We start from the raw sequence: 13138 nt of genomic DNA on the forward strand, positions 1-13138 counted from the left end.
CTCTGGGAACACATTAGTAATACTTACTAGGCTGTATTTTGAGTGAATCTCCTCAAAGACTTGATCTTCACCTACTGTTCATCTGTGGTTACATTCCTTTAGCTCATGACACTTTTTATATGGCACCCCTCCTTTTTAGGTGAATGAGTCCCTCGATCTTTAGCAATTGAGTCGCTTCCCAGATGCTGTGTGGGAGATTAGACAGGATATCTTCTGGGCAGCAGTGGCCTTCAGCCTACTGAATTATTGATAAAGCATTCAGTGTTGTGCTTGAAGAATAAGTGGACATGAAATCAATGGAACGTTGCCCTGGTGACCTGTTTTCTTGAATTTTAGAAATAGTTTCTTGGTGGGTATAAAAAAATATATATATATATGTAGGATTTTTCCCAGAGGATCCTGGGAAGTTCCATTCATCCTCACTGATGATCAATAGAACTGTAAGCCAGAAGTGACTTATGAAAGAATAAAGACAGTCTTTCAAGTGGGAGCAAGCGTGTTATCACTGGTGTTACTTCAGCGTATTTTATTTCTGTCAAATTGTTAAATGAAAAATACTAATAGTGATATTAGAAAATACAGAAACACCCTTCTGATGGGGAATCTGGTGTGCAAAGTTAAAAATGCTGAATTTGGAGTTTGTTTCCTCACTGATTACAGCTCTAAATATTTTTAAAGGCTGGCTCAGGTTTCAAGTTTAATAGCATGAGTCATTTGTATTCTTAGACCTTTATTTATTCTCATTGCACAGTCTGGCAAAATTCAGATTAATGGTTATTACCCAAGAGACATCCAAGAGTGGAAGAGCAAATGGGGGCTGCAATCCTGAACTAGAGACACTGGCAGGGATTTTTGGAGTTAAGGCTTGGGATAATGGTGTCCCACAGATCAACATGGATACTTCCAACCTGGCTCTGTTTTTAGGTGGTTTTGTTTCACTTGGTCATATTTCATTTCTTCAGGTATGTCCTAGGTCTGTCAATCCAAGTCAGTCAGCTTCCGCTAAGGGAACTGAGGTGCTGTTGTTTGGGCAGCAAAGTGTACCTGTCCACAGCAGGTGTACAGTACAGATCAAGACTCGTCTGTTGTCCCGCTGTAGGGATCCTGAGAGGGATGCTAGTCATCTTGAGCTGATTTAATTCTGTGTCAGCAGAGTCACTTGGAGCCAGTGCTCTACAGACTGGCAAACGGAAATGATCTGAGTCATTTGGCTCCTGTTGGATCTGTGTTCAGAGTGGTTTTCTCAGCTGTAACAAGCCCTGATTGATGAGAGAAGTAATGTGGATAAAAATGCTGAAGATCACAGGGCTGGTTAATAGGAAGAGTTGATAGAAGGTGGGAAAGTAGCACCGTCGTTATGAAGTGTGGTGTCAGCGGCTTCCTACAGAGAGGCTTGGCAGAATTCACAGTGAGGGAGGCAGTGCTGCAGCTCAGCCATACCAAGCCTGCCATCAGGCCCTTTCAGTTTTGCAGATGTGTTCTTGGCAAGCCGTGTCATGGCATGAGCTCAGGTGGTCAACTTAAAGGTACAGATGAGCTTGGGGCTCCATGAATGCCTGGAGGGTCTGGCTTGCTTTGGCTGCATTGAAGTAAGAACCCAGTTAAGTTCTTTTCCTTTTTTTTTTTTTTTCCTGATGAATTGCTTTGTCACTGATGTTTCTTGTCAAATATTCCTTCATGTGCCACTTTTCATTGAAGACCCTCCACCTAGCTTAGCATAGATCAGAAAGATGGAGGTGGTAGAATGAGATGGGAATGCTATTCCCAGAAGCGTGAAAGAAGGAGGGGAATATTTTAGTTGATACTCATTAGGAAGTCAGTGTTAATTGGGAAAGGGGATGTGCTTGCAAAGTCTTCCCCAGGGGCAAGACCATGAAAACGGTTTTGCAGAACTTTGGATACATTCAAGAGAAGGCTGTGGAAGTGTAGTCTGAGCTATAGGTTCTGAATATTCATTCACATAAAGATGTTTGGAGATTAAGGAGTAAAAAATAAGGGAAAGAAAGATCTATTGTAGAGTGTTCATGGCCCTGAGAAGTAGAAAGGCTGTATCTGTTGATGAACAAAAGTAAATCTGAAAGTTGGGGAGAAATTAGTAATAGATAGGTAGAAGTGGAAAATTTAGGGTGTGTTTTTCTTTTTTTAAAATGCAGGGGATGGTTAAGTAGAAAAGTTCTGTGGCATACTGAGCTCCAAGGAGGCCTCCAGGATTTGGGAGGGAGTCAGAATACATGGCCTACATAAAGTGAGTGTGAAACACTGGTGAAAGCTAGAAAGGAAGTTGTGGACTGATATCAACTAGGAACTTGAAGGTGAGCCAAATCTCTTGAAGGGAGGAAGGAGGTGAACAGAAGAGACTGAGGCAGAGAGATAGCAGGCTTGAGAAAGACAGACTGAGCAGCAGGTGTTCTGTGAGGCCTTGGAGAGGCAAGATGATGATCTGAGGGAGAGATGCTAGCATGTTTGCTATTCTCTAGAGGGCTACATCTGTGGGGAGGGTCAGTGGGGACAAGTGGGCCCTTCCCACATTGGCAAAGCTGCGTTTCTCAAGGGGTGCAGGTGCTACAGTGGTTAACCAGAGGACAACCTGTCAAACAGCACCCTGCTGGGGCGAGTCCTGGGTCTCAGTGCAGCCAGGCAAATGCGACCAGCACTGTGGTCCCTAAGGATCCAGAGGGAGGAGTGTCAGCGAAGGCAAAAACACAAGCTGCAATGAGGCAACTCAGAGCAGTGGAGCACGCAATAAAGAAAGCAGTGGGGAGATCATCTCCTGGAGGGTGTTGGGAGGGAGGAACTACAACTGGTGTGAAATGGAGAATGCCAGGGAACATAACACCTGACAAAGCCACTCAAAGTGAACACAGAGCAGAAGAGAGCTGAAGAGTAGTATGAAGATCATTGCCACACTATGAGAGCAGGCTGGTGCATGGGAACCTGGGGCTTAAAACAGCTGCCTGGTTGCATTCAAGGCATCTCAAGCCAGGAGAGAAGATAATTTCTTTAAGACAGAGATTCTTTTCTTGTTGAACAGAGCTGAGCTTTTCCCCTGCTGACTCACTGAAGAAAGGATGGCAAAAATGAGGCACACTTCCAAAAAATATTATTTCTTTTTCCTCCTGGCCATAAGCAAGACTTGGAATGGTTTCCAGTAACTCCAGCCCTAATTCCCATGGCACGGGCTGACCTTGACTGGCAGGGCTGAAGCTAATGTGTGAACAGTTCTCCTAAGTCTGAAGCTAAGTGTGCACAGGCAAGCATCTGACACATACAACAGCTCATAAACATTGGACTTACAGCCTTTCTTATCCAGAAGTCACAGCTGGTTTCCTCTGTCATGTCCTTGGCTTCCTTTGTCATGTCCTCAGAGAGCTTAGGGCTGACATTTCAAGAAATTCCTTCCCAGAAAGACCTAAGACTCTGGATCCAATTACATCTTTGCTTGTATAAAGCCTTGTAGTTCTGAACATCTTGCAGCTCTGCACAGACCATCAGCATTTCTAACACAAGCAGTCACTGCCAGTTTGCCCTGCAGTAGGTTTCTGCAATGCTACAGCAAGAGGCTTTGGTGGGGCAGGACACAGCAGCATCTCTGTTAATGTTATGTGCACAAGTTAACATCACATGTGCCTCTAGCTTAAATAACTTACTGCTGCCAACAGTCACACTAATAGAGTTGTAGCAAAACAGTAGGTACTTGCCTACTCTGCAGAGCTAACTCAACCTTCAGAAACCATGCATCGCTCTCTAAGCTCTTCCTTTTCTGTCCTATCCCTTTTGGCATGGGTTTGGAAATAATGATTCTAGCTGGATCCCTGAGAGAAGTCCTGGCTCTGGAAAATAAATATAAATGAAAAATGAAAATAGATTTTGTTCTCTCTGCACTGGGCACTCTTTTACTGAAGCTTAGCAAGGTGGTCTGAGTCCCCAGGTAGGAGAATGTTTTAATTTCCAGCATACCAAACCTCAACAGTAGTTTTGCGTGAATCAACACAGATGGCAGAAGTGTGGCAAAGATTTCCAATGTCCTCCTAGAGGCTTAGCTGCAGGCAGTTTTGTTTCAGCTGATGACTAGTGAGGATGAGGCACGGGACAGTGCATCTTGTCTAGCTGCCTACCCTGAAAAAACCTGCCATGTGTGTGAAGTACTACTTGTCCCAGTACCTTCTGGGATGCTGGTGACCTCCCTCTCCCATGTCATCCTGCTCTGGTGGAGGCTCTTGGGGAACTGGATGGGGGTAAGTGCAGCTTTCCGGGGAGGAGTGGAGCTGGCCTGGACCTGGAAGCTGCAGCACTGGCATCTGGCACTGTAGTCTGCCTTGCAGGCTGCAGAACAGCAACTGGCTCAACTAAAGCCTTTCCATTTATGTTACGGCTGCTAATTGTAGGAAGCCTGAGATGGCAGATGTATTTATGGTTGGGGGAGGGGGCATATAGTCTGGTAACCTTGGTGTTTTGACCAAATATCTCAGTCAAATAAAAAGGGTGTAGTGATCTTTTTCTGCTCCTCCCATGGTGCTGCATGCTTTAGAGAGCTTTTTTTAGGTCCTCTGTACCTCTGGAGCTGTCCTCAGCCAGCATGAATTTGGGATGAGGTTACACACCACCCGTATAGCACTTGTGAAAAATGGTTGGATTGACTTGGTGTCCAGATGGCCTGGGGTTTCAGCTCTGTCATCATCTTCTAAAATGATGGTGCTGGGCATGACTCTCCCTGTTCTTCCCTCTGTCTCAAACATGAGCAGAGCTCTAGTGTCCGCTGTGTGAGGCGGTTGTGTGTGGAGCAGATCCTGGTGCATGCCTCTGCCCTGTGGTTGATGGTCAGGTCTGACCTGTGTGCGGGTTCAGTCTCCTTTGCTGGCTGCCTCCTTTGGTGCAGACAGCAATTCTGCTTACTCAGAAAGCCCCCAGCTCACTTACAGCTGTGATGCTTGCTATTTCTCACAAGCATTTTTTTCTATTTTAATGAGGCTTTCAGGAAGGTGTGGGAGTGTGTGCAACTCCTGAGTGGCTGTAACCAAGCGGTGGTTTGGCAACATTTCCAGGCTAAGGCTATGTGTGAAAAAATGCCCTTTGGATTTACTTGTCCTTTCCAGAAGAAACTGTGCCGAATATGGGGAAGGAGCTCCTTGCCTTAGGTTTCACTGCAGTGCCCATAAGGCTATTAAACATATAGCAGCTAAGTGAAATTAAGTTTGAGAGGGTGCTGAGGAAGGGGACATAGCTGAGAAAATTGGCTCCTTTTCTCAAACTGTTCCAGTACTGCTACATCACAAGGCAGGCAGCTCCAGCTTCTGTCTTCCTTGGCCTTTCCAATCTGACAGCTCTGATGATGCCAGTGGTGATTGGTTTTGATATCCCTGTTGACCCTTTGGTTTCCAAAAGCCTGGTAAAATCATTGGAGCAAATAAACCCTTTTCTCTTGGCCTGCTCTGTTGTGCTATTCAGCAACTGTTTCCTTCCTTCTCCTGCCACGGAGGGTGTCTCTGCGGGATATGGAGATGCCTCCTAGCCAGACGGTGGGCATTTGCCAAAGGGCACCTTGTATTCCCAGAGGTGCTTCTCCTTCTTGCAGAGAAGGGATGCGTTTATCTCAGCAAGCAGAAACTTGGAGGTAACAGGGACACTGTATCCTTGGAAGGCGGTGACCAAGCTGGGTGTGGGCAACTGTGTAGCTCAAGTCCTACCAGTTTGCTTTCAGAGAAGGAGAGCTATATCCTCTTTCACGTTGTTTATGCAGTGCTGATTAGCACAGCGTATGACCAGCCGTTGCTTTCAGCCTTTGTTTAATTCATAATGGGAGAGAGCAAACACATTACAGAGTTTGCAGGAGGAGGGAATGGAAGGAACATGGCTTGTAATGATCCACGCAAGCCCCGAGGCTGTGACTCTAAGGTGGAGGTCTGAGACAAAAGAAAGGTGTTTCAGTGTCTTGGGGCAGGGGGGGGAAAGTACAGGTGCAGACCAGCGCAGGTGTTGAAATCTCATGCACCTCTCCAGAGCGTTGGCTGGCAAGGCAGACTCCAAGCAAGGAGGGGAGTTATCTCTAGCATGTCGAGAGTGTCTTTGGGAAGAGTGTAAAGGAAAATTGGTGCATGCGTCTTACACCCCTTCTACCTGCTGCATCTTCCCAGAGCAACACCATACGAGCTACCAGTGGCATGTCCAGCCTGTGATAGGAGTTAATTTGTGCAAAAGCCCCTGTGGGGGTCTCGATTAGAACAAGTTACATCACTGATGTTGGGGCAGGTCGTTGGTAAATTCTGCCCTGAAGCACGCTGCTCCTGTATTATTCATGGGCCTTCATGAATTAGCAATGGGCTGGGAAGGCTGCCTTCTATTACTTACAGAGCTGCCCTTAAGTGCTGTGACAGTGGCTCTCCCTGGCAGCCTCATTTTGTGATGATATTTGCAGTGGAGCAGAATTTCTTTCCCCTTGCATCTAAGCTCCCCCTGCTCTCTGCCTCAACCCAGGGTACAACTCCAGTTACCAAACTGGCTCTTAGTGGAGTCTTTGGCTCTTACCCACATGGTGTTCCACAACTCTGGGAGCATGTCCTCCGCTCCTGTGCCTGGCGAGCATCCAGTGCTGCTGGCAGGAGTGTCCTTGGGTCCTGAGGAGAACATGGCCTCCGGGTTCATGTCCATGCTAAGAGGAGTCAAAGTCTGCATGAGGCCCTAGCAATACTCATGGTAGTGTGCAGAGAACACCTCATCATTCAAATCACACTGAATCACTGAGCTAAAATTTAGTGTTTTGGCCTTCAGATCTCTTGTCTAAGCCTTATACTTGCCTTACAAAGGTGTAGCTTCTTTTGAAAGGCAAGGGAAGCAATAACAAAAAGCCACATAGTGAAGTTTAGCTTAGTATTCGTTCTTAAAAAAGGTCAGAGATGACATCTCGTTCTATGAAGCGATTCAAAGTGATGTCATTAGGGTTCAGGTTTACCACGCCTAGGTGCTAACAGAAGACCTCCCCCCTCCTTTGGCAGTACTGTATGGACAGAACAGCAGTTGCACATGTTTGGAAATCCTGTTAGTCAGTTAATTTTGTAAAAAGAAGCATGAATTTTGCAGTAACACAAGGAACAGACCAGAGAAACAGCTTACCCTCACGTGACATGGAGATCTAGGTGCTGTGGGAAGGAATGTTTTGATCTTTGGAGATGCCCCTCAGCTTTGGGGTGACTTGGCTCACCTTTGGCAGTGTTGGCTTCTCTGCTTCCTGCTTTCTTTTGCTTTCCAGCTATGGAAAGGGGAAATTCCGCTCTGTCCTGTCCCTTTCTCCTGTTTTGCTCAAGTTATCCATGCAAAAACTATTGTTAAGTTAGTCTGTCCTCCCAGCTGCGCATTAGGTTCCCTTTCCTTCTGGGACCCATGCTCCTTGCATCTCTGCAGAGAGCTGCAGGGCTTTAAAAATGTAAATGAAATGGTTAATAGGTTGGAAAATCAATAATAATAAACATTCCTGGTATATAAAACACATGTAAGTGTATTTTAAATGAAGTACATTAAAGGCAGTGGATTTTTTTTTCCATTTCTCCCAGCCAGGTCAGCAGGGTCTCAGTTGCAGGGCTGTGTGATTTGATTAAAATGCATGATACCCAGTGCATTAGCTTGTGTCCTAGATCACCAGGAGGCTTGTGTTAATGCAGTGTACTATGGAGCAGAGCTGCCAGCTTCACCAAGCACTCAGGAGGGGCTGTAGATGTGCTTTCCCCCTCACAGTCTTGGGCCTGTACAAGCAGTGGGATTTTAAGATGTGAATCAATATTTTGGGGCAGTGTGGTCCTGTCTGATCCTTTGCCAAGATGTACATATTTCGATGCTTTCAGCGGTACTGCTGTGGGACCTGGTTGCAGATATGTGGTCTTTGTGGTGACAGATGTGTCGTGTATCTGAGTGTGGAGCTCTGGGAGGTGTAAAACCTTGTGCGTGTGCATGAAAGAGAACGTGTGAACATGTGGATGTGTAGCAACCGTCTCCGGAATAGGAAGAGATGTGAACAACGTGTGCCAGAAGACCCCGGCAGATACCTTGAAAGAGATTCTCTGTTAGGTCAGAACAACCTCTCATCCCATGTGGTGGCAGTCCTTCTCCTGCCTCCTCCTTCCCCAAGTGCACAACCCCGTGATGGAAATCTCTGCTGGGTCTCCACACCCCTGAGCTTTCCATCCTACTGGCCTTGGCCACGTGCCCTGTCCCTGACCATGCCAGCCAATGGCCCCCCTGGACTGGAGAATCCTCCTATCACTGTCTTCATGGCTTGTCAGTGTTTGAACCACAGCTTCAGGCCACCTCTTCTTGTTTCTGGTCTCGAGGAGCTCCCTGTAGCTTTCTCGCCCATGCAAAGGGCCCCATGACCCCGTTCCTCCTTGGAGAGCCCAAGAGATGGGCGATGACCCTGGTCATCCTTCCCCACCCCACCGTCACTTTTCACATTCTCTCTGCCTATAGGAGACTAGAGAAGAACCTTTTTAACTGCAGCTGCGACATCCGCTGGATCCAGCTCTGGCAGGAGAAAGGCGAGGCAAACCTGCAGTATCAGGAGCTGTACTGCATGAACATGGACGCGGCCATCATCCGCTTACAGGATATGAACATCACCCAGTGCGGTAAGGCAAAATCCACGTGCACTGCAGGAGCATTGCCCTCTCCCTCCAGCCGTGCCGGAGAGGAGCCATTCCCAACACCAGCACCTCCATTGCTCGTTACCGTGGGGAAGCTGGTGTCACGGGACAGCATCGCACTGTTGAGAACACCACATAGTTTGCGGATAAAAATAGTTTCTGGGTAAATGCAAGACTGCTTTTGACTGTATGCCTGAAGGTATCAGGTGATTTGGGGGATTTCTTTCACTGCAATGCTATTGCCTGCAAAATGCATGTGATCAGTCCATTCCCTGACAAGAATATGCTTCTTGTTGCTCTTCCTCTGCCTAGCAAATCCTAGAAATAGCATAATGTTAAAGGGCATGGTCACCTTATCTCTTGTAATTACTCTTAGGAAATACATGTCTTTATTCATTTGCTTTGTTTTATTTCTTCAGTCAAAAGCCACTGTCTGTAGGGAAGAGGCAGCAGTGACTATATATCTCTTTCTGATTCCTGCTGATGTTTAAAAGTGTCCAATGGCCCCAGGAGCAACATGAGGCATATTCAAGAGTTATTCCTTGTCCCCTTCACCTTGTTCACACATCAGCTGCTTGTTTGGTGTCAGTTTTTGCTCTGCTGTTGCTGTTACTGGAAAGCATCCCTTGTAGAATATGGGAAGGACATGTACCATCAGCAGAACAATTAAACTGTCTATACACAAGCATCTGTCAAACTCATAGCCTGGAAAAAAGGAAAAACAGAGCTGTGTTTTTCTGATGATCTCCCTCAGTTCCAGGAATTTTGTTTTGTTTCTTGTAGCAGAAGTAGACAAATGGCATGCACATTTGAATTTGTGTGATTTTTTTCAAGTTCACGATGTCCCTTTATTAAGCTCTGGAAATTGGCCAAAGCATGCCTGCATTTGGGTGAGCTAAAAAGATTTGAGAGACCGCTGTAATTTCCTCCACAAATGGGAAGAATAATATTCAAAGATTAAAAAACAAAAAATCCTTATGGATCAGGGAAGGGAGGAGAGGTGACTTCATCTGTGGTATTATTAGACTTGAGTGGACAGCAGGGTGCTGATTTGTGAACGCAAATGTTCTGGTGTGTAGGGTGAGCATCTCCCCTGATCCTATAGTCCCCTAGCAGAGAAAGGAGTTCCACTGATATGCTTTCTTCCAGGGGAGAGCTTTTCTGTTTGAGCACTAAAATGACTTAAGGGTCATCCTAACAAGGCTCCATTTGTCTCTGCTTTCTAGTCCTGAGGGCTGGCGTGGCTCGCTATGGCCAGGTTTGATGCCAGCTGAATTGGGGGAGACCATCAGAGCTTGATGTGTTCCCTCCCATCTGCCCCTGTGCTGATCCTTTGGACCTGCTGCCTCAGCAGATCTCCTCTCACGGCCTGGCCAATGCACCAGGAACCTGACCCGCAGTCTCCTTGCTGCCTCTTGGCATCCCCCAAAATCACTGAGATCCTCTTGGGGAGAGAAGCAGAAACAAGAAAGCAGCTCACTGCTTTGAACTTAGTTTCGAATGTCAGATCAAAGACTTCAGAGAAAGTGGCCACGGTGTGACCTTGCTGCTCTCCAGACCAGTGCCATTCCTCAGGATCCCATTCCTGCTCCATTATGCAACATTGCTTTCCTCCTGCTCTCATGTCCCGACGGCAATGAAAGACTGGGTATTCCCATCAATGGCTCCGCATCAGTGGGACATATCCCCCATGGGAGGGGACCACCAGCCAATTCCCCCTTTTCCCCTACCCAGGCTGTCTCTGCAGTGAGCCCAGGAAGCTTCCCCCAGGCAAAAGGGCTGCTTGCCCTTCTTGTGACCGGCACTGTCTGTGGCACGTTGTGAGGATATTTGGCGCCTGTGGCAGCAAATACGGAAGAGGTGTAAATCAGAGCTGCTATAAATCAGTGAATCTCTCTGCCACCTCAGAGGAAGAGCAAGGGCACCTTTTATTAGGAGAGCTGCAGTTAATATGAGGACACATCCTTGGTCATCTTGTCTTGATTGTTATAAATTAGAGGGATACTCTGCTCACCCGAAGTACTGGGTGCTCTGTGCTGTGTCCTCAGAGGTGATGAAGGCTTTGGATCCTCTCCCAGCACATGAAGCTTTACCCTTCCCAGGTGACTGCTCTCGAGAGCAACTTCAGTGAGATTAGAAGAGAAGGGGAGGGTGTTTGTGTGAGGGGGAAGAGGAACCAGGACCGGACAAAACATTTTGATTCAAGTGCGATTCAGCTAGCATGTCCCCTGTGCGCATGCTTTTTCCCCAGTCTCCATGCCCCTCTCTCCCTTGACGGGGCGATGCTTTACCTTTGCATCCTGCTCTTTACCCCAGGATGCTGGAGGCTGCTTTGCCATGACCTGAGGCCTGTTTGAGAAACAGCTCAGCAGGATCCATGTCCATACATGTGGACCCTGTGGCTGGCTGCAGCAAATGCTGCTCCACACCTAAGTGTCTTGGTGTCTGGCTCTCCTAGACCTCCCCGAGATCAGTGTGAGCCATGTGAACCTGACAGTGAGGGAAGGGGAGAACGCTGTGATCACCTGCAACGGCTCAGGCTCACCGCTGCCTGACGTGGACTGGACCGTCGCAGATCTCCACTCCATCAACACTCACCAGGTAGGGGCCAAGGAGCTGTCGGGCTGCCTGTGCCTGACACAGCAATGTGTTGCAGCCACCGCAGGTTTGCCAGGTCATTGTATGCAGGACAGTGGGGTTGGATAGATGCTGAAGAGTGCTGTGGGAGAAAAGCGAGCAAGTCGTCATATCCAGTGGATAATATTGGCCATCCCCTAGCCAGATGAGAACCTGAGGGCTACCTGAGGGGTACTGCAGGCAGAAAAAACTTTCACTTTCTATGGTAGGAAACTGAAGATGTGATAGCTCAGTGTTCCTCAACTGAATCTTAACTCATAACTCCTCTAATGAAACTACCCAATTACAGAAGTGCCTGCAATAGCTGCAGCTGAAACATGCTACAAGCCATGTTTATCATTGCTTCAATACTGTGACTCTCCCCCCACCCCCAGTGGTTACTCTCATAAGATATGGTGTGCTTACTTAGATGAGGAAACACCTCCCTCACCCAAATCCTAATTGTCCCTGGATGCTAGAGACCCTGTTGCATTTTTTGTGGAAGTTGGGATCCTTGGCTTCTGGGGGCAGGAGTCACTGATTTCTGCCTGTATATCTCTCTGGGAATTTTAGACCAACCTCAACTGGACCAATGTTCATGCCATCAATCTGACCTTGGTGAATGTCACCAGTGAGGACAACGGGTTCCTGCTCACCTGCATTGCCGAGAACGTGGTGGGCATGAGCAATGCCAGTGTGCTGCTCACTGTCTACTGTAAGTAGCGGGGGGGGAAGACCTTGACCACGTAGAGGCTGGAGGGAGGGCTGGCCAAGGAACCATGTGAATGCATGTCCCAGTTGCTACCTGTGATGTACCACTTTTCTGGATGAGAATTAGGAGGTGACCACAGCCATAACGAGGCTGATCCTAGCACAGCTGTCTCTTTGGAGCCATTATTTTTGCTCTCTTGATACTTCTGTTATAGCAGAGATACATCAGGCAAGGAGCATTAGTCCCGCACTGGTGGTGGGCATATCTCCACCCGACTTGTGGAAGATCCATGAGTGAGGAAAAGCCATAGAGGAGCTAAACCTCTGTTTACAAACATGGAGTCACTCATTCTGATGATGTTTGAGAGGTTAAATGTCACCCTTGCTAAAGCTAGTGTAAATTTTGCCTCTCATTTCAGGGATGCTAGTACTTCCTTCCAGATCTGTTCCTACAAAGTTAAACAGCAAATGCCATGTAAACACACACATGTCAAATTTCAACCATTCACTTTTAGCTGCAAGTAGCTAAACTTTTGCTTCCCTTTCTAATTTAACTTCACACAAACCTGACCTTAAGAGGAAGTTGACACAGCTTGGCGCTCTCAAGCAGCTGAGATTTACTATATGTTGCTATGTCTGTAACATTTGCTCTTAGTGTGTAGGTTGGAAATCTATCCCCTCACCTAACCATGGAGACACATGAGTGATTCTGGCCAGTCTGGGTGAACCTGTCTGTGTTGCATGTCTAGTGCAGTGCAGGAACTATGGGGTCCTGTAAACATAAGGCAGTCACAATGCTGGAAAGAAGATAGGAGATCTTTCAACCTCCTCCCAATAAGTACAAGTGATGCATTGAAGAATGCAGGTATTTGAAGTTCACATCAGCTCAGGTGTGATCAGTTAGCAGGCGGGTGTTTGCACACTGCATTTGAGCATATCTTCCTTCACACTTTAAACAGTATCATGTCAGTGCCTATTTTCACCCATGTAACCCTCTAAGCTACTGACAGTTCCTGCTACCTCTGCTCTCACTGCCCAGACCCATCGCTCAGGCTGCAATTTCATGCTGAAAAGATCTGGATTTTTGTGTGTAGGTGGATGCTTGTTTTGGTATCTTCCTTGCCAAGAAGACATGAATAAGCCACATTCAGATCTAGGCTTACAAGTGAAACTAAGTGGCTGGG

The 13138-nt window shown here is 47.1% G+C and overlaps 1 protein-coding gene across 6 annotated transcripts in view; it reads left to right on the top strand.

Moving 5' to 3' along the window:
• The window catches only part of NTRK3 (neurotrophic receptor tyrosine kinase 3), a 239082-nt gene that overhangs the window by 67527 nt on the left and 158417 nt on the right, over window positions 1-13138 (top strand). For all 6 annotated transcript variants that reach the window (XM_026074065.1, XM_026074089.1, XM_026074100.1 and 3 more), the window contains 3 exons: window positions 8455-8612; window positions 11086-11228; window positions 11817-11958. In XM_026074065.1, coding sequence (XP_025929850.1) covers window positions 8455-8612; window positions 11086-11228; window positions 11817-11958 — 443 coding nt within the window. The remainder of the gene's footprint in view (window positions 1-8454; window positions 8613-11085; window positions 11229-11816; window positions 11959-13138) is intronic.

The sequence above is a fragment of the Apteryx rowi genome, unplaced genomic scaffold (assembly GCF_003343035.1).
Source record: "Apteryx rowi isolate R43461 unplaced genomic scaffold, aptRow1 scaffold_11, whole genome shotgun sequence".
Taxonomy (NCBI): domain Eukaryota; kingdom Metazoa; phylum Chordata; class Aves; order Apterygiformes; family Apterygidae; genus Apteryx; species Apteryx rowi.